We start from the raw sequence: 26,552 nt of genomic DNA on the forward strand, positions 1-26,552 counted from the left end.
ATCACAATTCAGATAACCCTCACTTCTACTTTAGAGTACAAGCACTCTAAATTAATTATTAATGGTGGTTAAATAATACTTGGTCAAATGATGCCTTCAATTTCTTCATGATATCCCTTGTCATGTTAGCCATCATAAACAGTGGTAAACAAGCACAAAAGAAACCAACTTATGCATAAAAATGTTCCTAGTAATAAACAGTGTGCTTAATTTCTTTTTTTTTTTTTTTAACATGTCAGCCATTTCCCACCGAGGCAGGGTGGCCCAAAAGGAAAGAAAAAAACTTTCTTCATCATTCAACACTTTCATCATCACTCATACATAATCACTGTCTTTGCAGAAGCACTCAGACATGAGAGCTTAGAAATGATCTATTAATTTCTTTTATTTTTTTTTGTTACAAAATATTGATGTATGACAATTCTGAAGATTCAATATTCAGGTTGACCAAAGAGCAACTTTTTCTTCTTACTGGAGTGTAGCTCATTTCAAATCCCAGCCCTATAAGAGGTAAAAGTTCAACCAAGCAGGATGCAATCAGCAACAGGCAACTAAAAAATCAGATAATTACTGTTAGGCAAACAGGCAGCAAGCTTATGGAGACTTGTTTATAAGTCTTGCTATGGCCAAGATGTGACTCGCAAGTCTTGCACCCTGATGCCTATATATTGCTAGGTGAACATTTATTACCAACACAAACATTTTACTTTTCCAAGGTAACGAGAAAAATGGTTCATACACAGAATTATGGTTCGAGTGAGGCATATTCCGTACTATAACTCATTAAATGTAAACTGACCAATGACTACAACATTGCCAAACTTAACTCTCACCTGGCACATTATTCAAGAATCTACGTTACAAATAAATATACAACAAATATTCAGTATATGTACATATTTCATACCCTTGAAAAGAGTCAAAACTGGTATACAGTATAATCACTTTAAACATACACATCTAAACTCTTGATGAAAAAGTTAAAAAGAAAAAAATAACCAAAATATGCTCAAGTTATTGTGGCATTTTTGAATACTGCAATTTTCAAAATAAGTTCCTCCAAAATTAATGGGCAGCAAAATGACTGATTAAAGTTGTCGTTTTCGAGTGCGTAACTGACTCAGCAATGGAGTAATGGCAGTTGTGGCATTTAGCAGATGTGTGGCCAGTGGTAGGGACTGCATGTTGAGGCTCAAACTGTACATTTCTCGAAGTAGGCTCACATCATTTCCAAGATGACTGCTGTCAAAGGAAACAAGTAATTTTGTGTTAAATACTCTTACTCTCTTAATTTTCATGTCTTAAGTAAGAATAGGTTTGCACAATCAGAAACTCTTCAAAATATTTCAAAAAAATCACAAATATACTAAATTACATTTTTCTTACTTATAATTTCTAGTGTCATCTATCTTCATCCAATACACTGCCATTCATGATATAACGAGCATACATTAGGTGTCAAGAACCTTACATGCATGCTCAGCATAAGCAAGCCCACATGGAGAAAATGAAATGGAAGGCAAGAGGAGTATTACACCAGTACTGCATATTTCACCTTACAACTAAAGCCTCTTTCATTTTTCTATAGTAATACCAATCTGACATACATGCAGTACTGCTACTTTTCATTTTGCATGTAGTCTTTTTTTAAGTTTCATCATGTATACATTAACAAAGTAGAAAATTGAAGCCAAAGAACACTTTTCATTAATGCTTATGTAAATCCATTAGGGTACTATAATCTTAATATGTCCAGATCATCAAAGTACAGTGGACCCCCGCATACCGTTGGCCTTACATAACGTTAAATCCGTATACCGATACATTTTATTGCTAAGATTTTTCCTCGCATACCGCTAAAAAACCCGCTCAACACTGTTCGTCCGAGACGCGTCTAATGTGCGGCCTTAGCCAGCCTCACATGTTCCGCCAGTGGCATTGTTTACCAGCCAGCCTCCACGGTAACATCCAAGCATACAATCGGAACATTTCGTATTATTACAGTGTTTTTGGTGATTTTATCTGCAAAATAAGTGACCATGGGCCCCAAGAAAGCTTCTAGTGCCAACCCTACAGGAATAAGGGTGAGAATTACTACAGAGATGAAGAAAGAGATCACTGATAAGTATGAAAGTGGAGTGCGTGTCTCCGAGCTGGCCAGGTTGTATAATAAACCCCAATCAACCATTGCTACTATTGTGGGCAACAAAAAGGCAATCAAGGAAGCTGTTCTTGCCAAAGGTTCAACTGTGTTTTCGAAACAGAGATCGCAAGTGATGGAAGATGTTGAGAGACTCTTATTGGTGTGGATAAATGAAAAACAGATAGCAGGAGATAGCATCTCTCAAGTGATCATAAGTGAAAAGGCTAGGAAGTTGCATCAGGATTTAATAAAAAAAATGCCTGCAACTAGTGATGATGTGAGTGAATTTAAGGCCAGCAAAGGTTGGTTTGAGAGATTTAAAAAGCGTAGTGGCATACATAGTGTGATAAGGCATGGTGAGGCTGCCAGTTCGGACCACAAAGCAGCTGAAAAATTTGTGCAGGAATTCAAGGAGTACATAGACAGTGAAGGACTGAAACCTGAACAAGTGTTTAATTGTGATGAAACAGGCCTGTTTTGGAAGAAAATGCCAAGCAGGACCTACATTACTCAGGAGGAAAAGGCACTCCCAGGACATAAGCCTATGAAAGACAGGCTTACTCTGTTGATGTGTTCCAATGCTAGTGGTGATTGCAAAGTGAAGCCTTTATTAGTGTATCACTCAGAAACTCCCAGAGCGTTCAGGCAAAAGAATATCCTCAAGGCTAATTTGTGTGTGCTGTGGAGGGCAAACAGTAAGGCATGGGTCACTAGGGACTTTTTCTATGACTGGTTACACCATGCATTTGCCCCCAATGTGAAAGATTACCTAACTGAAAAGAAATTAGACCTTAAGTGCCTCCTGGTGTTAGACAATGCCCCTGGTCATCCTACAGACGTGGCAGAGCGACTTTATGGGGACATGAGCTTCATTAAGGTGAAGTTTTTGCCTCCTAATACCACTCCTCTCCTGCAGCCCATGGACCAGCAGGTTATTGCAAACTTCAAAAAACTGTACACAAAAGCTCTGTTTGAAAGGTGCTTTGTAGTGAACTCAGAAACTCAACTGACTCTAAGAGAGTTTTGGAGAGAGCACTTTAATATCCTCAATTGTGTAAACCTTATAGGTAAGGCTTGGGAGGGAGTGACTAAGAGGACCTTGAACTCTGCTTGGAAGAAACTGTGGCCAGAATGTGTAGACCAAAGGGATTTTGAAGGGTTTGAGGCTAACCCTAGGAATCCTATGCCAGTTGAGGAATCAATTGTGGCATTGGGGAAGTCCTTGGGGTTGGAGGTTAGTGGGGATGATGTGGAAGAGTTGGTGGAGGAGGACAATGAAGAACTAACCACTGATGAGCTGATAGATCAACTTCAACAGCAAGAGGCCAGACCTGAGGAAACTGGTTCGGAGGAGGGGAGAGAGAAATTGAAGAAGTTGCCTACTACAAAGATTAAGGAAATCTGTGCAATGTGGCTGAAAGTGCAAACCTTTATGGATGAAAATCACCCTCACACAGCTATTGCAAGCCGTGCTGGTGACTATTACACTGACAATGTTGTGAAACACTTTAGGGAAATCATAAAGGAATGAGAGGTACAGGCCACTATGGACAGATATGTTGTGTGACAGAAGTCCAGTGACTCTGAAGCTGGTCCTAGTGGCATTAAAAGAAGAAGGGAAGTAACCCCAGAAAAGGACTTGACACCAAGTCTTAATGGAAGGGTACACAAATAACCCGCACATAAAAGAGAGAAGCTTACGACGTCGTCGTAAGCTTCTCTCTTTTATGTGCGGGTTATTTGTGTATCGTTCCAGTCACGGTATTGTGCCTTTTTGTTATTTACTTAATGGAAGGGGATTCCCCTTCTAAACACTAAGACTCTCTCCTCCTCCCATCCCATCAATCATCACCAGATCTTCAATAAAGGTAAGTGTCATGTAATTGTGCATGCCTTTTTCAGTTTGTGTGTATTAAAATTAATATTTCATGTGGTAAAAATATTTGTTTTTCATACTTTGGAGTGTCTTGCACGGATTAATTTGATTTCCATTATTTCTTATGGGGAAAATTCATTCGCATAACGATAATTTCGCATAACAATGAGCTCTCATGAACGGATTAATATCGTTATGCGGGGGTCCACTGTATTACAATTACAGTGATACCTCGGGATACGAACTTATTTCGTTCCAGATAGCTGTTCGAGTGCTGATACTGAACAAATTTGTTCATAAGGAATAATGTAAATTAGATTAATCTGTTTCAGAACCCCCAAAAATACATTTACAAAAGCACTTACATAAATACACCTACATAACTGTTCACGTTTTGAGCTGTTCGTATCCTGAGGTACCAATGCATTATATCTGTCGGATATGAAAACCTTTCACAACATTGCTCCTCACTGCCAACATTTCCACCCCCAGATGAACTATACTTTGACTAACTGTTCTTCCCCATCCAAAGAGGCATGCAAAATAATGCCTAACATATGTAATTATCAGTTTTTAGAGTATTTCTCCAAACTTCACTAACACAGCTTTCCAGGCAAACAGTAGTTCATATCCTTTTCAATCTTCTCTAACAACTCCTAATTATTATTATATAGCAATTTTTCTCCTGTCATACCCCTCATGGATATTTTAACTGACTTTTCTTATGTAGTCATGATTAATGCAAACAAGTTTGATGTGATGCCAGGCTACCACATCAGTAAGTCCAATGACCTGTATATTAGCTTTCTCAAACAAGTTTGATGTGATGCCAGGCTACCACATCAGTAAGTCCAATGACCTGTATATTAGCTTTCTCAAACAAGTTTGATGTGATGCCAGGCTACCACATCAGTAAGTCCAATGACCTGTATATTAGCTTTCTCAAACAAGTTTGATGTGATGCCAGGCTACCACATCAGTAAGTCCAATGACCTGTATATTAGCTTTCTCAAACAAGTTTGATGTGATGCCAGGCTACCACATCAGTAAGTCCAATGACCTGTATATTAGCTTTCTCAAACAAGTTTGATGTGATGCCAGGCTACCACATCAGTAAGCCCAATGACCTGTATATTAACTTCCTCAAACAAGTTTGATGTGATGCCAGGCTACCACATCAGTAAGCCCAATGACCTGTATATTAACTTTCTCTATTAAGAGAGCAAGTTTTCTATGTGTATATATTATGTTTAGGCTTACACATGGAAATGCAGTTATCTGTATCAGACAGGAGGCTACAGGCAAAGGAAAAATAATAAAACAGCAGGAATGACTAGATTATAAGGAAGGTATAATGACCTATGGCAGTATTTTAGAGAAACATTTAGACTTACCTCTTTTTGGATTTCGAAGAATATATCTTTATAAGGGCCATAAGGGAATTTTGAATTTTTTTCTCAAACACAACTAACAAGGCCCTTATTTTTTCCTGACTTTCCTCATCCTCATATGTTAGATATTCATTCTGACAGCTAATTTCTTCACTACATGCATTATTATTCTCTCTATATTTGCTCCTGTCATCCATGTTCGCACCCACTTGTTTATTCTGATTGTGGCTGCATGAGCTAATTTTCGGCATATTATCAGTGCTGGTTTGGTTGACTTTGGCTACAGCAGAAGCCTCACTGCTCTTGAGAGCTGGAACACAGTCTACCAGCAGTTGAAGAATGGACAGATGAAGTTTAATAAGGATTTGCTGATTTGATATTCCTGAAGAAGAAAAAAAAAAAACAGTGAAATCATACAATATAATGCAGGGAGCAAGGGGCTAGTAATCCCTTCTGTATAAATTACTAAATGTATAAAGAAAAACTTTTTTTCTTCTTTTTTGCATCACCCTGCCTTGGTGGGAGACAGCCGGTTTTAATTTTTTTTTTCAACGCGTTGGCCATCTCCCACTGAGGCAGGGTAACCCAAAAAAGAAATACGTACTACTTTCACCATCATTCACACCTAATCACTGTCTTTGCAGAGGTGCTCAGATACAACAGTTTAGATGTCACTCCAAATATCAGGGTGACTCAAAAAGAAAAACAAAAGTTTCTCTTTTAAACTTTAGTAATGTATACAGGAGAAGTGGTTACTAGCTCCTTGATCCCAGCATGGCTTATGGAGGAAGAATTCTGTTCCACTTTCCCATGGAGACAAGGGGAAATAAACAAGAACAAGAACCAGTAAGAAAATATAGTAGAAGAAAACCCAGAAGGATATGTATATATTTTTTTTTTCAACAAACCGGCCGTATCCCACCGAGGCAGGGTGGCCCAAAAGAAAAAACGAAAGTTTCTCCTTTTACATTTAGTAATATATACAGGAGAAGGGGTTACTAGCCGCTTGCTCCCGGCATTTTAGTCACCTCTTACAACACGCATGGCTTACGGAGGAAGAATTCTGTTCCACTTTCCCATGGAGGTAAGAGGAAATAAACAAGAACAAGAACTAGAAAGAAAATAGAAGAAAACCCAGAGGGGTGTGTGTATATATATATGCTTGTACATGTATGCGAAGAAGCTGGATGTCCTGGCTTTAAGTGAAACAAAGCTGAAGGGGGTGGGAGAGTTTCAATGGAGAGGAATAAATGGGATTAGGTCAGGGGTTTCAAAAAGAGTTAGAGCTAAAGAAGGAGTAGCAATAATGTTGAAGGATAAGCTATGGCAGGAAAAGAGGGACTATAAGTGTATTAATTCAAGGATTATGTGGAGTAAAATAAAGATTGGATGTGAAAAGTGGGTTATAATAAGCATGTATGCACCTGGAGAAGAGAGAAGTGTAAAGGAGAGAGAGAGAGATTTTGGGAAATGTTGAGTGAATGCGTGGGGAGTTTTGAATCAAGTGTGAGAGTAATGGTGGTTGGGGATTTCAATGCTAAAGTGGGTAAAAATGTTATGGAGGGAGTAGTAGGTAAATTTGGGGTGCCAGGGGTAAATGTAAATGGGGAGCCTTTAATTGAGCTATGTGTAGAAAGAGATTTGGTAATAAGTAATACATATTTTATGAAAAAGAGGATAAATAAATATACAAGGTATGATGTAGCACGTAATGAAAGTAGTTTATTAGATTATGTATTGGTGGATAAAAGGTTGATGGGTAGGCTCCAGGATGTACATGTTTATAGAGGGGCAACTGATATATCGGATCATTATTTAGTTGTAGCTACAGTTAGAGTAAGAGGTAGATGGGAAAAGAGGAAGGTGGAAACAACAAGTAAGAGGGAGGTGAAAGTGTATAAACTAAGGGAGGAGGAAGTTCGGGTGAGATATAAGCGACTATTGGCAGAAAGGTGGGCTAGTGCAAAGATGAGTAGTGGGGGGGTTGAAGAGGGTTGGAATAGTTTAAAAAATGCAGTATTAGAATGTGGGGCAGAAGTTTGTGGTTATAGGAGGGTGTGGGCAGGTGGAAAGAGGAGTGATTGGTGGAATGATGAAGTAAAGGGTGTGATAAAAGAGAAAAAGGTAGCTTATGAGAGGTTTTTACAAAGCAGAAGTGTTATAAGAAGAGCAGAGTATATGGAGAGTAAAAGAAAGGTAAAGAGAGTGGTGAGAGAATGCAAAAGGAGAGCAGATGATAGAGTGGGAGAGGCACTGTCAAGAAATTTTAATGAAAATAAGAAAAAATTTTGGAGTTAAACAAGTTAAGAAAGCCTAGGGAAAGTATGGATTTGGCAGTTAAAAACAGAGTAGGGGAGTTAGTAGATGGGGAGATGGAGGTATTAGGTAGATGGCAAGAATATTTTGAGGAACTTTTAAATGTTAAGGAAGAAAGAGAGGCAGTAATTTCATGCACTGGTCAGGGAGGTATACCATCTTTTAGGAGTGAAGAAGAGCAGAATTTAAGTGTGGGGGAGGTACATGAGGCATTACGTAGAATGAAAGGGGGTAAAGCAGCTGGAACTGATGGGATCATGACAGAAATGTTAAAAGCAGGGGGGGGGGATATAGTGTTGGAGTGGTTGGTACTTTTGTTTAATAAATGTATGAAAGAGGGGAAGGTACCTAGGGATTGGCGGAGAGCATGTGTAGTCCCTTTATATAAAGGGAAAGGGGACAAAAGAGACTGTAAAAATTATAGAGGAATAAGTTTACTGAGTATACCAGGAAAAGTGTACGGTAGGGTTATAATTGAAAGAATTAGAGGTAAGACAGAATGTAGGATTGCGGATGAGCAAGGAGGTTTCAGAGGGGGTAGGGGATGTGTAGATCAAGTGTTTACATTGAAGCATATATGTGAACAGTATTTAGATAAAGGTAGGGAAGTTTTTATTGCATTTATGGATTTAGATTTAGATTAAGATTTATTTTCATATAGTCGGACTTGAGTCCTGGAAATGGGAAGTACAATGCCTGCACTTTAAAGGAGTGGTTTGGGATATTGGCAGTTTGGAGGGATATGTTGTGTATCTCTATACGTATATGCTTCTAAACTGTTGTATTCTGGGCACCTCTGCAAAAGCAGTGATAATGTGTGTGGTGAAAGTGTTGAATGATGATGAAAGTATTTTCTTTTTGGGGATTTTCTTTCTTTTTTTGGGTCACCCTGCCTCGGTGGGAGACGACCAACTTGTTGGGAAAAAAAAAAAAAAAATATGATAGAGTGGATAGAGGAGCAATGTGGCAGATGTTGCAAGTATATGGAATAGGTGGTAAGTTATTAAATGCTGTAAAGAGTTTTTATGAGGATAGTGAGACTCAGGTTAGGGTGCGTAGAAGAGAGGGAGATTACTTCCCGTTAAAAGTAGGTCTTAGACAGGGATGTGTAATGTCACCATGGTTGTTTAATATATTTATAGATGGGGTTGTAAAGGAAGTAAATGCTAGGGTGTTTGGGAGAGAGGTGGGATTAAATTTTGGGGAATCAAATTCAAAATGGGAATTGACACAGTTACTTTTTGCTGATGATACTGTGCTTATGGGAGATTCTAAAGAAAAACTGCAAAGGTTAGTGGATGAGTTTGGGAATGTGTGTAAAGGTAGAAAGTTGAAAGTGAACATAGAAAAGAGTAAGGTGATGAGGGTATCAAATGATTTAAATAAAGAAAAATTGGATATCAAATTGGGGAGGAGGAGTATGGAAGAAGTGAATGTTTTCAGATACAGTGGACCCCCGCATAACGATGGCATCACATAGCGATTTTTCCGCATACCGATTACTTTTATCGCAAAATTTTTGCCGCGCATACCGATTAAAAACCCGCTTACCGATTTTCGTCCGAGACGCGTCCAATGTGCCCTCAGCCAGCCTCACATGTGCCGGCCGTCCCATTGTTTACCAGCCAGCCTCCGCGGTAACATCCAAGCATACACTCGGAATATTTCGTATTATTACAGTGTTTTCGGTGCTGTTTCTGGAAAATAAGTGACCATGGGCCCCAAGAAAGCTTCTAGTGCCAACCCTGTGGTAAAAAGGGTGAGAATTAGTATGGAAATTAAGAAAGATTTTGAAGGGTTTGGGGCTAACCCTGAGAAGCCTATGCCAGTTGTGGAATCCATTGTGCCTACTTCAAAGATTAAGGAAATGTGTGCACAGTGGGTTGAACTGCAAACCTTTATAGATGAAAATCACCCTGACACAGCTGTTGCAAGCCGTGCTGGTGACTATTTCAATGACAATGTTGTGGCCCATTTTAGACAAATCGTAAAGGAACGGGAGGTACAGAGCTCTATGGACAGATTTGTTGTGTGACAGAGGTCCAGTGACTCTCAAGCTGGTCCTAGTGGCATTAAAAGAAGAAGGGAAGTAACCCCGGAAAAGGACTTGCTACCTCAAGTCATAATGGAAGGGGATTCCCCTTCTAAACAGTAAGAAGATAATGCTCTCCCCTCCTCCCATCCCATCAATCATCACCAGATCTTCAATAAAAGTAAGTGTCATGTAATTGTGCATGCCTTTTTCAGTTTGTGTGTATTAAAATTAACATTTCATGTGGTAAAAAAAAATTTTTTTCATACTTTTGGGCGTCTTGCACGGATTAATTTTATTTCCATTATTTCTTATGGGGAAAATTCATTCGCATAACGATTATTTCGCATAACGATGAGCCCTCTTGCACGGATTAAAATCGTTAACCGGGGGTCCACTGTACTTGGGAGTTGACGTGTCGACGGATGGATTTATGAAGGATGAGGTTAATCATAGAATTGATGAGGGAAAAAAGGTGAGTGGTGCGTTGAGGTATATGTGGAGTCAAAAAACGTTATCTATGGAGGCAAAGAAGGGAATGTATGAAAGTATAGTAGTACCAACACTCTTACATGGGTGTGAAGCTTGGGTGGTAAATGCAGCAGCGAGGAGACGGGTTGGAGGCAGTGGAGATGTCCTGTTTAAGGGCAATGTGTGGTGTAAATATTATGCAGAAAATTCGGAGTGTGGAAATTAGGAAAAGGTGTGGAGTTAATAAAAGTATTAGTCAGAGGGCAGAAGAGGGGTTGTTGAGGTGGTTTGGTCATTTAGAGAGAATGGATCAAAGTAGAATGACATGGAAAGCATATAAATCTATAGGGGAAGGAAGGCGGGGTAGGGGTCGTCCTCGAAAGGGGTGGAGAGAGGGGGTAAAGGAGGTTTTGTGGGCAAGGGGCTTGGACTTCCAGCAAGCGTGCGTGAGCGTGTTAGATAGGAGTGAATGGAGACGAATGGTACTTGGGAACTGACGATCCGTTGGAGTGTGAGCAGGGTAATATTTAGTGAAGGGATTCAGGGAAACCGGTTATTTTCATATAGTCGGACTTGAGTCCTGGAAATGGGAAGTACAATGCCTGCACTTTAAAGGAGGGGTTTGGGATATTGGCAGTTTGGAGGGATATGTTGTGTATCTTTATATGTATATGCTTCTAAACTGTGTATTCTGAGCACCTCTGCAAAAACAGTGATAATGTGTGAGTGTGGTGAAAGTGTTGAATGATGATGAAAGTATTTTCTTTTTGGGGATTTTCTTTCTTTTTTGGGTCACCCTGCCTCAGTGGGAGATGGCCGACTTGTTGAAAAAAAAAAAAAAAAAAAAAAAATGTATGTGTAGTGTGACCTAAGCGTAAGTAGAAGTAGCAAGACGTACCTGAAATCCTGTATGTTTATGAGACAGAAAAGAGACACCAGCAATCCTACCATCATGTAAAACAATTACAGGTTTCCATTTTACATTCACATGGCAGGACAGTAGTACCTCCCTGGGTGGTTGCTGTCTACCAACCTACTACCTAGACATTATAGATACCAGGTAATAATGGTTAAATCATACTGAAACCATCAATTAACACAGGTACACTGTTATAAGATCATTCTATCCCTGTTGACAAAGCAGTACAATCAATGCTCTAAACCTGGAGACATTACATTTCTTAAAGTCCACATAAATTCAGAAACTGCTAATACAATATTACTAAGTCTTGTCTGTAAAACAGATACAGTATTGCTTTGTGCTTCAGAGGCCAAATCTCTTTTTATACTGCTCTAACTTCATAAACACTGACATTCAAGAGAAAAAGCATTTAGCATGATTAGATATTTGGATACAAGAAAACCACTGAGCACATCTTCAAAAAGAATACAATGGTTGGTTTTTAGTTTAGAGATTGTACGAAGCCAAAATAAAATGGGAACCACTAAAAAATGCAAATACATACTCCAAATAATTCATAAGAGACCATTCAGTAAAAATGCTGAATAATAAGAATTAGTGAATTTTGATAAAAGTACTGTGACTCTGGACAGCTGCTTGGAGATGGCCATTTTTTTTTCTTTGCACATGATCCTTAAATTGAAAACTAATTATAGGATTTTGTTCAAAATGTGCCTAGAATATCTTTTCTTTATGGTCATATTTATGAATGTAAATATTTCCCATATTTGAGTGATATTTTTATTGCAATGTATGGACATAATTTTGATGAATTTGCAAATTCAATTATTGTGAGGCCTCTACGTGCATAACCCCTCCATTTTTATCTGAGTGAATAAATACCTTGTAACTGATCTTCTATCAGGACCGCTTGATCCAGTTGCACTTTTAATATATCAGTGGGATTCTCCAGCTGCATGAACAAGGTAGCTGCTTTACTGTAATTCAGCTGTGCCAAGTGCTTTGTATTTTTCATCTCACCTTCCCCTTGTCTGAGGAAAAAAAGTTATATATAATTCTACAGAGGTACCATGACAAAATTCATAACACAATGAACTTTGGAAAAAACTCGGGGACAACTCATGAACTAAATTTTTAGTCAATCTCCTTCAATTTTTCTGGATTATGACAGATGGATTAACTGAACTGCTAGTTAAATAATTTATTATATTGTGTATACTCTTCAGTTATTCTTGATCAATTTACTGAGCAGGGAAACTGAAAATATACTTGATATATTGTATGCTATTTTTCTAAATTCATTTAGAGAAAGTTACAAAGAATAAAAACTTTTCCTTACCTAACAGCATTGTGATATATGCCTGCTATTCGCATATATATAACAGCAGCTCTGTACTGATAAAGTGGCTGCCGAACTCCTGGAATTTTCACATCGCAGTACTTAAGAGCCTTTGTGAGAAGATCCAAAACTTCCCGAGCAACATCTTCTCCAGCCTACAGAATAATGCCTCATTAAACACCCCTTTAACTACATGTTACAAATTTGCAGTACATGGTGCAATGTCTACACTGTACAGTACTGAATAAGTTGCATTTTCACTCTAGCCACCAAAATTTTTTGAATACCTCACATTGCCTGCTAAGATCTAACAGGAGCAGATGTGCTGCCACCTGCTTCCCAGAGTGAAGACTATCCCAACTCTAGAACAATACATTTTTTTTAGCATAATTTCTTAATTTTACTATAAATAAATAAGATATGAATACATACTGCAACATATAGATGTGATATAATGTCTTGCACATAAAATATACACAGAATACTAAATAAACTACTAATTATACACCTTAGAGTGAAAAATAATGATATTATTGAACAAGCTGTTTTTTTTGGTGTGTACTTTTTGTAATAATACAGATAAAGATAAGCCTGATGCTTTATAAAGACTATATGCATAAGTTTCATGGTTTCATTTTTTTTTTTCAACAAGTCGGTTGTCTCCCACCGAGGCAGGGTGACCCAAAAAAGAAAGAAAATCCCCAAAAAGAAAATACTTTCATCATTCAACACTTTCACCACACTCGCACATTATCACTGTTTTTGCAGAGGTGCTCAGAATACACAGTTTAGAAGCATATACATATAAAGATCCACAACATATCCCTCCAAACTGCCAATATCCCAAACCCCTCCTTTAAAGTGCAGGCATTGTACTTCCCATTTCCAGGACTCAAGTCCGACTATATGAAAATAACCGGTTTCCCTGAATCCCTTCACTAAATATTACCCTGCTCACACTCCAACAGATCGTCAGGTCCCAAGTGCCATTCGTCTCCATTCACTCCTATCTAACACGCTCACGCATGCTTGCTGGAAGTCCAAGCCCCTTGCCCACAAAACCTCCTTTACCCCCTCTCTCCAACCCTTTCGAGGACGACCCCTGTCCCGCCTTCCTTCCCCTATAGATTTATATGCTTTCCATGTCATTCTACTTTGATCCATTCTCTCTAAATGACCAAACCACCTCAACAACCCCTCTTCTGCCCTCTGACTAATACTTTTATTAACGCCACACCTTTTCCTAATTTCCATACTCCGAATTTTCTGCATAATATTTACACCACACATTGCCCTTAAACAGGACATCTCCACTGCCTCCAACCGTCTCCTCGCTGCTGCATTTACCACCCAAGCTTCACACCCATATAAGAGTGTTGGTACTACTATACTTTCATACATTCCTTTCTTTGCCTCCATAGATAACGTTTTTTGACTCCACATATACCTCAACACACCACTCACCTTTTTTTCCTCATCAATTCTATGATTAACCTCAGCCTTCATAAATCCATCCGCCGACACGTCAACTCCCAAGTATCTGAAAACATTCACTTCTACCATACTCCTCCTCCCTAATTTGATATCCAATTTTTCTTTATCTAAATCATTTGATACCCTCATCACCTTACTCTTTTCTATGTTCACTTTCATCTTTCTACCTTCACACACATTCCCAAACTCATCCACTAACCTTTGCAATTTTTCTTTAGAATCTCCCATAAGCACAGTATCATCAGCAAAAAGTAACTGTGTCAATTCCCATTTTGAATTTGATTCCCCAAAATTTAATCCCACCCCTCTCCCGAACACCCTAGCATTTACTTCCTTTACAACCCCATCTATAAATATATTAAACAACCATGGTGACATTACACATCCCTGTCTAAGACCTACTTTTACCGGGAAGAAGTCTCCCTCTCTTCTACACACCCTAACCTGAGCCTCACTATCCTCATAAAAACTCTTTACAGCATTTAATAACTTACCACCTATTCCATATACTTGCAACATCTGCCACATTGCTCCTCTATCCACTCTATCATATGCCTTTTCTAAATCCATAAATGCAATAAAAACTTCCCTACCTTTATCTAAATACTGTTCACATATATGCTTCAATGTAAACACTTGATCTACACATCCCCTACCCACTCTGAAACCTCCTTGCTCATCCGCAATCCTACATTCTGTCTTACCTCTAATTCTTTCAATTATAACCCTACCATACACTTTTCCTGGTATACTCAGTAAACTTATTCCTCTATAATTTTTACAGTCTCTTTTGTCCCCTTTCCCTTTATATAAAGGGACTATACATGCTCTCCGCCAATCCCTAGGTACCTTCCCCTCTTTCATACATTTATTAAACAAAAGTACCAACCACTCCAACACTATATCATCCCCTGCTTTTAACATTTCTGTCATGATCCCATCAGTTCCAGCTGCTTTACCCCCTTTCATTCTACGTAATGCCTCACGTACCTCCCCCACACTTATATATACAATACATATACAATATATCTTTAGGAAAAAGTAACTGAAGCTTGGTTTGCAAGTGCTTTTGAATTTATTGAAAGAACACATGCTCAAGAATGACAACATCCCAAATTATTATTACTATTGTTAACATTATTACGTTAAACTAACCGCTGTTACTAGTGGAGGATGATCCTGTAGTAATGAAGCCATAGTGTACAGGGTTGTACCATACTCCCAAACAACTAAATCCCATATCTCCATGCTTCTTTTCCTGGATTTCAAAATCTCCAATGCTTTCTGGTATTCTTTTATTGCCTGTAGTCGAGATAAAAAAAATTAATATCTACTCTACTGGGAAATTATATTTTGTGGTAGTTATACTGTATTTTTTTTTTTTCAACAAACCAGCTGTATCCCACCGAGGCAGGGTGGCCCAAAAAGAAAAATGAAAGTTTCTCTTTTTAAATTTAGTAATTTATATAGGAGAAGGGGTTACTAGCCCCTTGCTTCCGGCATTTTAGTCGCCCCTTACAACACGTGCAGGCACTGTACATCAGAAATATTACAGTGCATTAAATAACTATGGCAAAAATAGATTAAAACAGAAATTCTAAAACTGTTAAAATGTTTCACCTTTAAATGTATTATCTAAACTCTTACCTGGTCATAATAATACCTCTCTGGATTTACGAACTCCCTTGGACCAGCTTTGGGCACACAGTAGAAGGCACAAAGTCTCAGCAGACGACCCGTGTTAGAATGCAACAGAGCTATATTTGCCACATCACTGACACGGGAAAAATACTCAATGCCCCGGTTCAAAATTTCTGCACTTCTTTGCCAGAGTTCTTCTGTATCTTGAAAGCCAATATTTTTTTCCTCACACATTTCTAACAGAGAGAGAGAGAGAGAGAGAGAGAGAGAGAGAGAGAGTATTATTAACTCAGGCTTTAACCCAACATCTTCAGGTTATGCACAAAAAATCACTTCTCTTTGGGGTTTAAAAAAAAAAAAGTCACCAATCTAGTAATAGACAGAGGAAGGATTAAAATGGTAATGAAAGCAAAAGGTTAAATGACCAGATACTGATGTTAAGTATTTTCCAAGTTCACTAATAAAGCTTATTAAACTGTCTGTTTTATTCATCCTTCTCCAAACACTTTTGTGACAAACATTTTTTTTTGCGGAGACTGTATTATATTTATTATATTTAAGAGGGGAGCACTAAACCCATAAGGGAATAAGAAGCATTCAGGTTTGATCCAAGTCAATGGAGAGCATGTCCAGTTCCTTGCATCAAGAGCCCCTTACCTGGAGAGTTTACCTGGAGAGAGTTCCGGGGGTCAACGCCCCCGCGGCCCGGTCTGTGACCAGGCCTCCTGGTGGATCAGAGCCTGATCAACCAGGCTGTTGCTGCTGGCTGCACGCAAACCAACGTACGAGCCACAGCCCGGCTGATCAGGAACTGACTTCAAGGAACTTCTCATGAGGGGGGGCACAAAGAATAACACCTCTGGTTGTCTCTGCCATTAGCGATTTTATATTCTTCTTTCAACACACCGGCTGTATCCCACCGAGGCGGGGTGGTCCAAAAGGAAAAACGAAAGTTTCTCCATTTACTTTTTTTTTTTTCAACAAACCGGCCGTATCCCACCGAGGCAGGGAGGCCCAAAAAGAAAAACAAAAGTTTCTCTTTTTTAAATTTAGTAATTTATACAGGAGAAGGGGTTACTAACCCCTTGCTCCCGGCATTTTAGTCGCCTCTTACAACACGCATGGCTTACGGAGGAAGTATTCTGTTCCACTTCCCCATGGAGATAAAAGGAAATAAACAAGAACAAGAACTAGAAAGAAAATAGCAGAAAACCCAGAGGGGTGTGTATATATATATGCTTGTACATGTATGTGTAGTGTGACCTAAGTGTAAGTAGAAGTAGCAAGACGTACCTGAAATCTTGCATGTTCATGAGACAGAAAAAAAAACACCAGCAATCCTACCATCATGTAAAACAATTACAGGCTTTCGTTTTACACTCACTTAGCAGGACGGTAGTACCTCCCTGGGCGGTTGGTGTCTACCCACCTACTACCTAAACCGATTTTATATATCATTGATATTTTGCTTCCCCTAAGACTTTCTACTTCCCTTCAGAAGTAATGTAAAATCTAGATACCATATCTTATGTGGAAGGTATTTCAAGGGCAGTAACTGAATGACTCCACAGGCACAAGTCAGGCACGTTACCTCATGTATGTGATGTCTCACCTGCTCTAGGCCCATACAATTCCTCCCTCCTCATATTGTTACAATGATGATATGAATAGAATGAATGGATAAATCTAAAATTTAGGTTACTGAAGTTAAGTATTTAGATAATGCAATGGATATTAGTATATGGGAAGGAATGATATGCAGGATTGTACATATATGGTGACAAAGGGCAAAGACAAGAGGTGTAGGATAGAATGAGTAGATAGGAAGTTTCTACAATGATTTGGGCCAAAAGAGAAGATGACAAAGACAGAGTTGCTGATCACATTGGTGATCAGTAAGCAACCATCATGGAAAATGAAAGTGCAGTAGAATACACAAAGCTAAGTCATATGAGAACATCAGGAAAATATAATAGGCTGGAAGAGTATGTTTAGTAAGAGCTACCTAGATGTTTTTCTGTCCAACAGTCCACTAAAAGGGATGTTAATGAGGGAATGAAGCATGAAGTATACAGAGAAAAAACATGTTCATTTAGGCCTATGTGTTCATGAGGTACAAATCGCTGAATCAGAAATGTGCAAGGAAAATCCTACTATTTCAATGATTTTCAGATAACCGACTACTCTTTGTATCTATCTAAAGAAACAAACCATACTTACTAGCTGCTTGGTTCATGTACATTACACCTAATTCGTTACAGACATTACCCAGCCTGCGTGAGAGAACCATTGCTGCTTGAGGGTCTGCAGCAGAGAGTGCTTTTTCAAAACTCAAACAGCTTAATGCCAAAGCTTCTTCTGTATCACATGGCAATTTGATAGTCCAGCTACATTCTGTTGATAATTAGGGATTTTCATTAGCTTATAATTATATGTACCTGTGACAGCTAATCAACAATAATAAGTGAGGGGACTCCTCATGGAATGTTACATCAAAGGCTTAAGGACCAGATGGATATCAGCACAAATATTAAGAGCTGAAATGCTGTGCAAGCTATTTGTACAGATCTTTAACTAATCATTAATGACGGGCAAAGTGTTAGATTATTGAACAATATCAAATGTGGTTGCTATATTTAAGAAAGGTTACAGTACAGAAGCTCCTAACTATATACCAGTGACCTTAGTAAGTCTATCTAGCAAACTGCGAACTATCAAATGGCTTTCAAATATGTGGATGGAGAAAAGCTGAAAAAGACATGAACAAGGTATGTTACACAAAACTGGAATATGCAGTGGCTCTGATGATGCCCACACAGTTTGAGTGATACACTGAAAAAAAAACAACTTTCCCTTCCATCCATCAGAGCACAGGCACTCTACTTCACACCTCCAGAGTTCAATGTATACAAGAGCAACTGTTGTGTTTGTGTGAAGGCCAAAAGAACAGATGTCAATATAATATTTTATGGTATTCTGAAGGTTTAAAGAGTTTTTTAAGTGTTGAAATATATGAAACATGAGCTACCCACTCCTTTACAAGTCATGTTTACTTATTTATCACTGACCTTGAGCTGGTAAAATACTTTCAAGAAGTGTAAGCATATCCTGATTAGTTGCAGTGATGCTGTTATAGTCATCTATGTGACTGGCAACTTCTTCCCACACTTTCAATATCATGTAAAATATGTCACCAGCCAGAGTTAGTGCTTGACAAGGAATAGGTACATCACTCTCCTCAAGGCCAAGTCGACAAGCCATGCCATGCCATGCATGGAGGGAGAATCTTATGTAGCGTAGAGCCAGTCCATACCTAAAAAATGTACAGTATTATAAGTGCAAAAGTAAAACAGAGTAAAACAGTCACTACCACCAAGATAAGGTGATCCGAAAAAGAAGAAACACTTTCACTCATTTTTATCATGCTCTTGCTAGAGGGATGATAACATTACAGGTCAGATGTCCCTCCAAACTGTAACATCCCCACTCTTCCTTCAAGGTGGAGGCACTGCCCTTCCAACCTCCAGGACTCTAGTCCAGTTAACAAGTATCCGTTCATAAATGTTACCTTACACATACTCCAATAGCATGACAAATCATAAAAACCACTTGTCTCCAACTCACTCTTCTTTAACACAATCACATGTATGTTGGATGTAATGGGAGTTATACATGCTTGCATACATACTGTGTTAGTTTTTTTATGAAAATATACAAGACTGTTTTGAATAATGACAGAAACTTACCTGCATCAAAGATCATGGGGGCCCCAGCTGGAATTACATTATGCCTTTTCCTACTTAACACCTATTTTTCTTATCCACCAGCATTGTCTTATTGTTCACTTGTGCCCAAAACAGCCACAAAAAAAAATAATTTAGAAAAAAGATCACTGGAGAGGGGGCAAGGTCCTTGCAGGAAAAAGCCTAACAATTAAGAGCCTTTTGTATCATCTGCCTGATTTAACACCAGAGGTACAGTAAAAAGTTGGTAGACTGCAGCCATTCAAAAGGTACTACTGTACTGCCATATGTCTCAAATGAAAGCCTGTTAAACATTTTTTCATTAAAAATTTTTACTTACATTCAGACTACACTTATCTTTGGTCTTGAAATGGGTAGTAGGGGCAATGATCTTTGGAAAAATTAACAGATCTCAGTGGGAATAAACTTTGGCATATTTTTATATTTCTATCTCCAAAGCCTTCTCTAAATGGAATGTTAATTTTCACAGACAAAATAACTAATATGTAATGACAAAATCCAAATGAATATATCAGCAGAACCTGATACTACACACACATACCAGACATATATGTATGTGCACACACATACACAAACACAGATATACCAGGTATATATGCATGTCTATGCAAACACACACAAACACATGCACACACACTCACATGCACACAAAGACACACACACAAAAAAAAGTTCTATACCCACCTCTACATATGCTAGCAGCAACTGTAGTGGGCTTCACTCACCTCTTCATACTAAAATTTGTTCTGGCCATAACCAGATAAACTAAAGAAGCTTTTCTGAGCAACAAGATGTTAAGTTTGTCCAACCAGCTGGCAACAGAGTACTGCTGACAAAGCACAGAAACTGTTAAGTGGTCATCAGCAGATCGTTCTTTTGCTACAACTAAGGCCTTCTTTCCATTATCCGGACTACCATTCAGAGGTGAATAAGGCATTGGTATTGGATGGAAGGGTCGTGCCATTTTGGGTTCCTGCTCATCTTGACTCCTTGATACTCCTGTGGCTTTATTCCTCTTAGTTCCAGAACGCTCATGTTCTCGGGTACTAGATGTATGCAGACACTGGAGAGCTTCAACAACATGATTCAAGGCACACTGGCATCGTTCCTCTAATGTACCTAACAGTGGTGGAGCCCTGAAAGTTATTTGAATTGTACCACATACCAAAAAAAAGCAACATAATTTTTTCTGTATACAATGTTGTTTTTATGTATGTACATTCATGCAACTGTGAGAGTACCTACTTGTGATGACCTATTTGTACCAGTAGGAGCAAAACTATGCTTGTAATGCACTATCTTCAGAATTAAGTATGTCACAATTTTAGTTTCTAGTAGATGTGTGTGTTAATGAGATGGTTTGGACATGTCGAGAGGATGGAATGAAATAGAATGACTTCGAGAGTGTATAAATCTGTAGTGGAGGGAAGGCGGGGTAGGGGTCAGCCTAGGAAAGGTTGGAAAGAAGGAATAAAGGAGGTTTTGTGTGTGAGGGGCTTGGACTTCCAGCAAGCTTGCATGAGCGTGTTAGATAGGAGTGAATGGAGACATGGTTTTCAGGACTTGACATGCTGTTGGAGTGTAAGCAAGGTAACATTTATGAAGGGATTCAGGGAAACAGGCAGGCCAGACTTGCTTCCTGGAGATGGGAAGTACCTACAGTGTCTGCACTCTGAAGGAGGGGTGTTAACGTTGCAGTTTTATAACTGTAGTGTAAGCATGCCTCTGGCAAGACAGTGATGGAGTGAGTGATGAAAGGTTTTCTTTTTTGGGCCACCCTGCCTTGGCAGGAAATGGCCGATGGGATAATAAAAAAAAAAATAGATGTGTGTATGTGTGCGTGTGAACATTCACAAATATTTTATTTATTTTGCAAGAAACTTCATCAGTACAAATGTTATCATTCAAATGATATGATGGATCAAAAAGAATAAATGCAATATATCTCATTATGTACATCATTGAATTTTAAACTCACTTATAATAATGTGACTGTGTTTTGTTGGTGTGAGGTTTACAAAGTGATGACACCTTAATAGTTGAACTGGGATTGGCAGGAGTAACTGACTGAGTGTCTTGCTTTGAACAACAATCTTCATCATCACTATCCACTGTGGAGGACCATTCACTATCTTCATCACTGCAGTCATCAAGAACTGGAGAGTCAGGGTCAATGTCTTGTGGTACATATAAATCAGACAGCATGTAGTGTGCTGAAGATACAATCTGCAGAGGCAAATGATTGAAAAAATATTATGTATCAGGATACAGTATAATTTTAAATGGAATAAAATTCACTGTAAATATAAGATAACTCAACCTAACTTAGAAACCTGATACTGTATATAATTTTGGTTGCTGTTTAGATGGTGTAAAAATCCAGGCATGCAAAAATGAATGCTTAGTTTGGAGGACAGTTTAAACTCACAGATTTTATCTTGAAATACTGGCATAGTAGATACCTAGAGTAAAGAAGATATACTGCACATTATACTGTATATCCATGAGGTATATGTGGAGTCAAAAAATGTTATCTATGGAGGCAAAGAAGGGAATGTATGAAAGTATAGTAGTACCAACACTCTTATATGGGTGTGAAGCTTGGGTTGTGAATGCAGCAGCGAGGAGGCGGTTGGAGGCAGTGGAGATGTCCTGTCTAAGGGCAATGTGTGGTGTAAATATTATGCAGAAAATTCGGAGTGTGGAAATTAGGAGGTATGGAGTTAATAAAAGTATTAGTCAGAGGGCTGAAGAGGGGTTGTTGAGGTGGTTTGGTCATTTAGAGAGAATGGATCAAAGTAGAATGATATGGAGAGCATTTAAATCTGTAGGAGAAGGAAGGCGGGGTAGGGGTCGTCCTCGAAAAGGTTGGAAGGAAGGGGTAAGGGAGATTTTGTGGGCGAGGGGCTTGGACTTCCAGCAGGCGTGCATGAGCGTGTTCGATAGGAGTGAATGGAGACGAATGGTATTTGGGACCTGACGATCTGTTGGAGTGCGAGCAGGGTAATATTTAGTGAAGGGATTCAGGGAAACCGGTTATTTTTATATAGCCGGACTTGAGTCCTGGAAATGGGAAGTACAATGCCTGCACTCTAAAGGAGGGGTTTTGGGATATTAGCAGTTTGGAGGGATATGTTGTGTATCTTTATACGTATATGCTTCTAAACTGTTGTGTTCTGAGCACCTCTGCAAAAACAGTGATTATGTGTGAGTGAGGTGAAAGTGTTGAATGATGATGAAAGTATTTTCTTTCTTTTTGGGTCACCCTGCCTCGGTGGGAGACGGCCGACTTGTTGAAAAAAAAAAAAAATCCATGTTCCTGCAACTGGAGGCTAAACTAAAGAAATAAAATTGTTAGACCACATAAGATAATTTTATTTCCCAAGAAGATACATTAAATATAACAGTATACAGTTTATCTTACAAGAAAAAGCCCACAGTTATGCATATAGTGCAAGGAAAACTTTGGCAAAGTTTTTCAAAGTATTTTTCTTATTTATTTTTGGTATCATAAAAGTTAGCAACAAGAATAGCAAAGTGTGTTCAACTGTCTATTTATTTTTTGGGGTAACTTGGTTACGTGTAAAATAGGAGTGTTCCTACATATTTTCATTGTAGAATGAATCTGTCATTCTAGTTTCTAGTCGCCTGTTGTGATGGTTATATATAAGGTGCTATCAAAAAGTTCCCAACTCCAATTTTCACAAGCTTCTTGGGTGAAATATGGTGGCAGTGTCATGTTGATAATTTTTTGTGTAACAGACTGAAATCTTTCAAAGAACACGTTATGTGTGTGTACGAAATTTTTTAAGCTTGGTAAAATGGTTTGTGAACCTCTCAAAATGCTTCAGCAAACATCTGGTGACAAAGTAGTGGGTTGGACGGTGTTTTTAAGGGTTTTCTCGATTCAATGCAGGATGAATGTCAGTTGATGATAAATGCTTTGGTTGTCTATCAATATCAAAAACAGATGCTATCATTGAAAAAGAAGACTATTCAAGATTATCCAGAATATTACAAGTGTTGTAGGAATTTCTTATAGGTCGTGTGAAAGCATTCTGATTTGAAAATTTGAACATAAGGCGAGTGATATAGGTAGTAGGTTGGTAGACAGCAACCGCCCAGGGAGGTATACTACCGTCCTGCCAAGTGAGTGTAAAACGGAAGCCTATAATTGTTTTACACGATGGTAGGATTGCTGGTGTCTTTTTTTTCTGTCTCATCCACATGCAAGATTTCAGGTATGTCTTGCTACTTCTACTTACACTTAGGTCACACTGTACATACATGTACAAGCATATATATACACACCCCTCTGGGTTTTCTTCTATTTTCTTTCTAGTTCTTGTTCTTGTTTACTTCCTCTTATCTCCATGGGGAAGTGGAACAGAATTCTTCCTCCGTAAGCCATGCGTGTTGTAAGAGGCGACTAAAATGCCAGGAGCAAGGGGCTAGTAACCCCTTCTCCCGTATAAATTACTAAATTTAAAAAGAGAAACTTTCGTTTTTCTTTTTGGGCCACCCTGCCTTGGTGGGATACGGCCGGTTTGTTGAAAAAAAAAAAAAAAAAAAAGGAGAAACTTTTGTTTTTCCTTTTGGGCCACCCCGCCTTGGTGGGATACGACCGGTGTGTTGAAAGAAGAAAGAAAGAAAAGGAGAAACTTTCGTTTTTCCTTTTGGGCTACCACGCCTCGGTGGGATACGGCTGATGTGTTGAAAGAAAGAGATCTAAGTTAGCTTAGTAACAAAGACGAATTAGTTTTAGCTTACACAAAAGTGTTAATGTGCTAATCATAGATAAAAGAAGAAATGCACACAAGATGCAGCATGTATTTTTGTGGATGGAAATTAAAATTGGGTCTCTTACAATTTCATGATGGGGTTCCCAGCTAGCTGTCATCTAAGAAACTAAAAGAAATATAAAAAAAAGGTTCCAAAACCTTACAAACTGCAGATAAATTTTTAGATGATGTTCTGGTCTTTTCTGGACCACTAATCAATTGATACTGTATCCTGATAATGGTTCTAGGTAGACCATAACTTTATCTAAAGATTTATCTTCTATTCATGATTTAATTGCACATAAGAAATTTAAGTATGACTCCTGTTATGTACTCAAATGTTCTTGCCATACTTAGATGGCAGCACATAACCTATAACAAAAATACTGCAAACATAATAGCCCAAACTTAGCTTTCCCTACATAAAATATAAGCAAACATCTCTGACACACACTTTTACAAAGAATCTGTACCAAATCAACTCACCTTTGGGTATTCATTCTTATCTAGTAATGTAAGGCAATTCTTCAGCAGAGCTCTGATGGAAGCAATTTTAGTGTGAGCATCTTCTGAAGCACGCATGTTTTTAGCAACACGATAAAAAAGCATTGCAACTGGAATAGTGAAAGGGTTCCCAGAGTCTTCTGTCTGGGTCTCCTCTTCAGTTCCATCAACAGATACTCGACCCTCTCTACAAAGTGATGTCAGATCATAGAGCTTTACTATGTCATCATCTTTGCCTGCGGTAAAGAAATGTAAGTGTTAAGCATCTGCATTACACATACAGACAGCCACTGCTTTATTAATTATTAAAAATGAAAAAATCTGCTTTAGATTCAGACTCCCTCTATATCATTAATTTTGAAACAAATATTGGTCCAGAAGAGAGATTACTAATACATACACTGTTGCTTCACTTTACCTAGATATACCATAATGATCTTTCTTTCTTCTTTCAACACACCGGCCGTATCCCACCGAGGCAGGGTGGCTCAAAAGGAAAAACGAAAGTTTCTCCTTTTACGTTTAGTAATATACACAGGAGAAGGGGTTAATAGCCCCTTGCTCCTGGCATTTTAGTCGCCTCTTACAACACGCATGGTTTACGGAGGAAGAATTCTGTTCCACTTCTCCATGGAGGTAAGAGGAAATAAACAAGAACAAGAACTAGAAAGAAAAATAGAAGAAAACCCAGAGGATTATGTGTATATACACCTACCATCTGACTTACGACCTGCTCGACTTACGACGACTCGACTTACGACCGTGTTTTTTATGCCAAATTTCTGGGAAGTAAACAAGTGTTTGTGTTGTACACAGTGTTTATCCTAAACCTTACAGTATAAAATACAGCACTAACAGCATAAAAAGTAAAGTAAAACATGAAATACCAAAATAAAACAATAAAATAAAGTCATTACAAAAATGTTATGTTGATATTCAGTAGTAAAGTTCGACTTACAACCATTTCAACTTACGACTGGTTTCTCGGAACCGAACTCGGTCGTAAGTCGGATGGTAGGTGTATATGCTTGTACATGTATGTGTAGTGTGACCTAAGTGCAAGTAGAAGTAGCAAGACATACCTGAAATCTTGCATGTTTATGAGACAGACAAAAGACACCAGCAATCCTACCATCATGTAAAACAATTACAGGTTTTCGTTGTATACTCACTTGGCAGGATGGTAGTACCTCCCTGGGCGGTTGCTGTTTACCAACCTACTACCTAGGACCATAATGATCATCTTCTTCTTCTTTCAACATACCAGCCATATCCCACCGAGGTGGGGTGGCCCAAAAGAAAAAACTAAAGTTTCTCCTTTTAAATTTAGTAAAATATACAGGAGAAGGGGTTACTAGCCCCTTGCTCCCGGCATTTTAGTCGCCTCTTACGACACGCATGGCTTACAGAGGAAGAATTCTGTTCCACTTCCCCATGGAGATAAGAGGAAATAAACAAGAACAAGAATTAGAAAGAAAATAGAAGAAAACCCAGAGGGGTGTGTATATATATGCTTGTACATGTATGTGTAGTGTGACCTAAGTGTAAGTAGAAGTAGCAAGACTTACCTGTAATCTTGCATATTTATGAGACAGACAAAAGACACCAGCAATCCTACCATCATGTAAAACAATTACAGGCTTTCGTTTTACACTCACTTGGCAGGACGGTAGTACCTCCCTGGGTGGTTGCTGTTTACCAACCTACTACCTAGGACCATAATGATCATATTTCATATTTTAAGAACAGAGAGGTAAATTTATTTGAGGGAGAGAGATCATAGTAAGCAGCCATGAATTTTTAAAAACTATAACAATTTGAGGACAGTATTAAGTAAAACATGAAATATCAAAATAAAACAATAAAATAAAGTCATTA

At 38.5% G+C, this 26,552-nt stretch overlaps 1 protein-coding gene across 4 annotated transcripts in view; it reads right to left on the reverse strand.

Moving 5' to 3' along the window:
* Positions 1-193: 193 nt before the first annotated feature.
* LOC128695457 (erythroid differentiation-related factor 1) overlaps positions 194-26,552 on the reverse strand; it is a 45,439-nt gene continuing 19,080 nt past the window's right edge. For 3 of the 4 annotated variants that reach the window (XM_053786091.2, XM_053786087.2, XM_053786090.2), the window contains 11 exons: positions 24,657-24,910; positions 21,368-21,615; positions 20,115-20,525; positions 18,694-18,938; positions 17,846-18,019; positions 15,632-15,861; positions 15,140-15,286; positions 12,491-12,645; positions 12,034-12,182; positions 5,414-5,792; positions 194-1,242 (listed from right to left, as the gene is read on the reverse strand). In XM_053786091.2, the coding sequence (XP_053642066.1) occupies positions 1,089-1,242; positions 5,414-5,792; positions 12,034-12,182; positions 12,491-12,645; positions 15,140-15,286; positions 15,632-15,861; positions 17,846-18,019; positions 18,694-18,938; positions 20,115-20,525; positions 21,368-21,615; positions 24,657-24,910 (2,546 nt within the window). In that variant the 3' untranslated portion in view covers positions 194-1,088. The remainder of the gene's footprint in view (positions 1,243-5,413; positions 5,793-12,033; positions 12,183-12,490; positions 12,646-15,139; positions 15,287-15,631; positions 15,862-17,845; positions 18,020-18,693; positions 18,939-20,114; positions 20,526-21,367; positions 21,616-24,656; positions 24,911-26,552) is intronic. The other variant, XM_053786092.2, reaches the window with a different exon arrangement.

Source organism: Cherax quadricarinatus, chromosome 50, assembly GCF_038502225.1.
Source record: "Cherax quadricarinatus isolate ZL_2023a chromosome 50, ASM3850222v1, whole genome shotgun sequence".
NCBI classification, from domain to species: Eukaryota; Metazoa; Arthropoda; class Malacostraca; order Decapoda; family Parastacidae; genus Cherax; species Cherax quadricarinatus.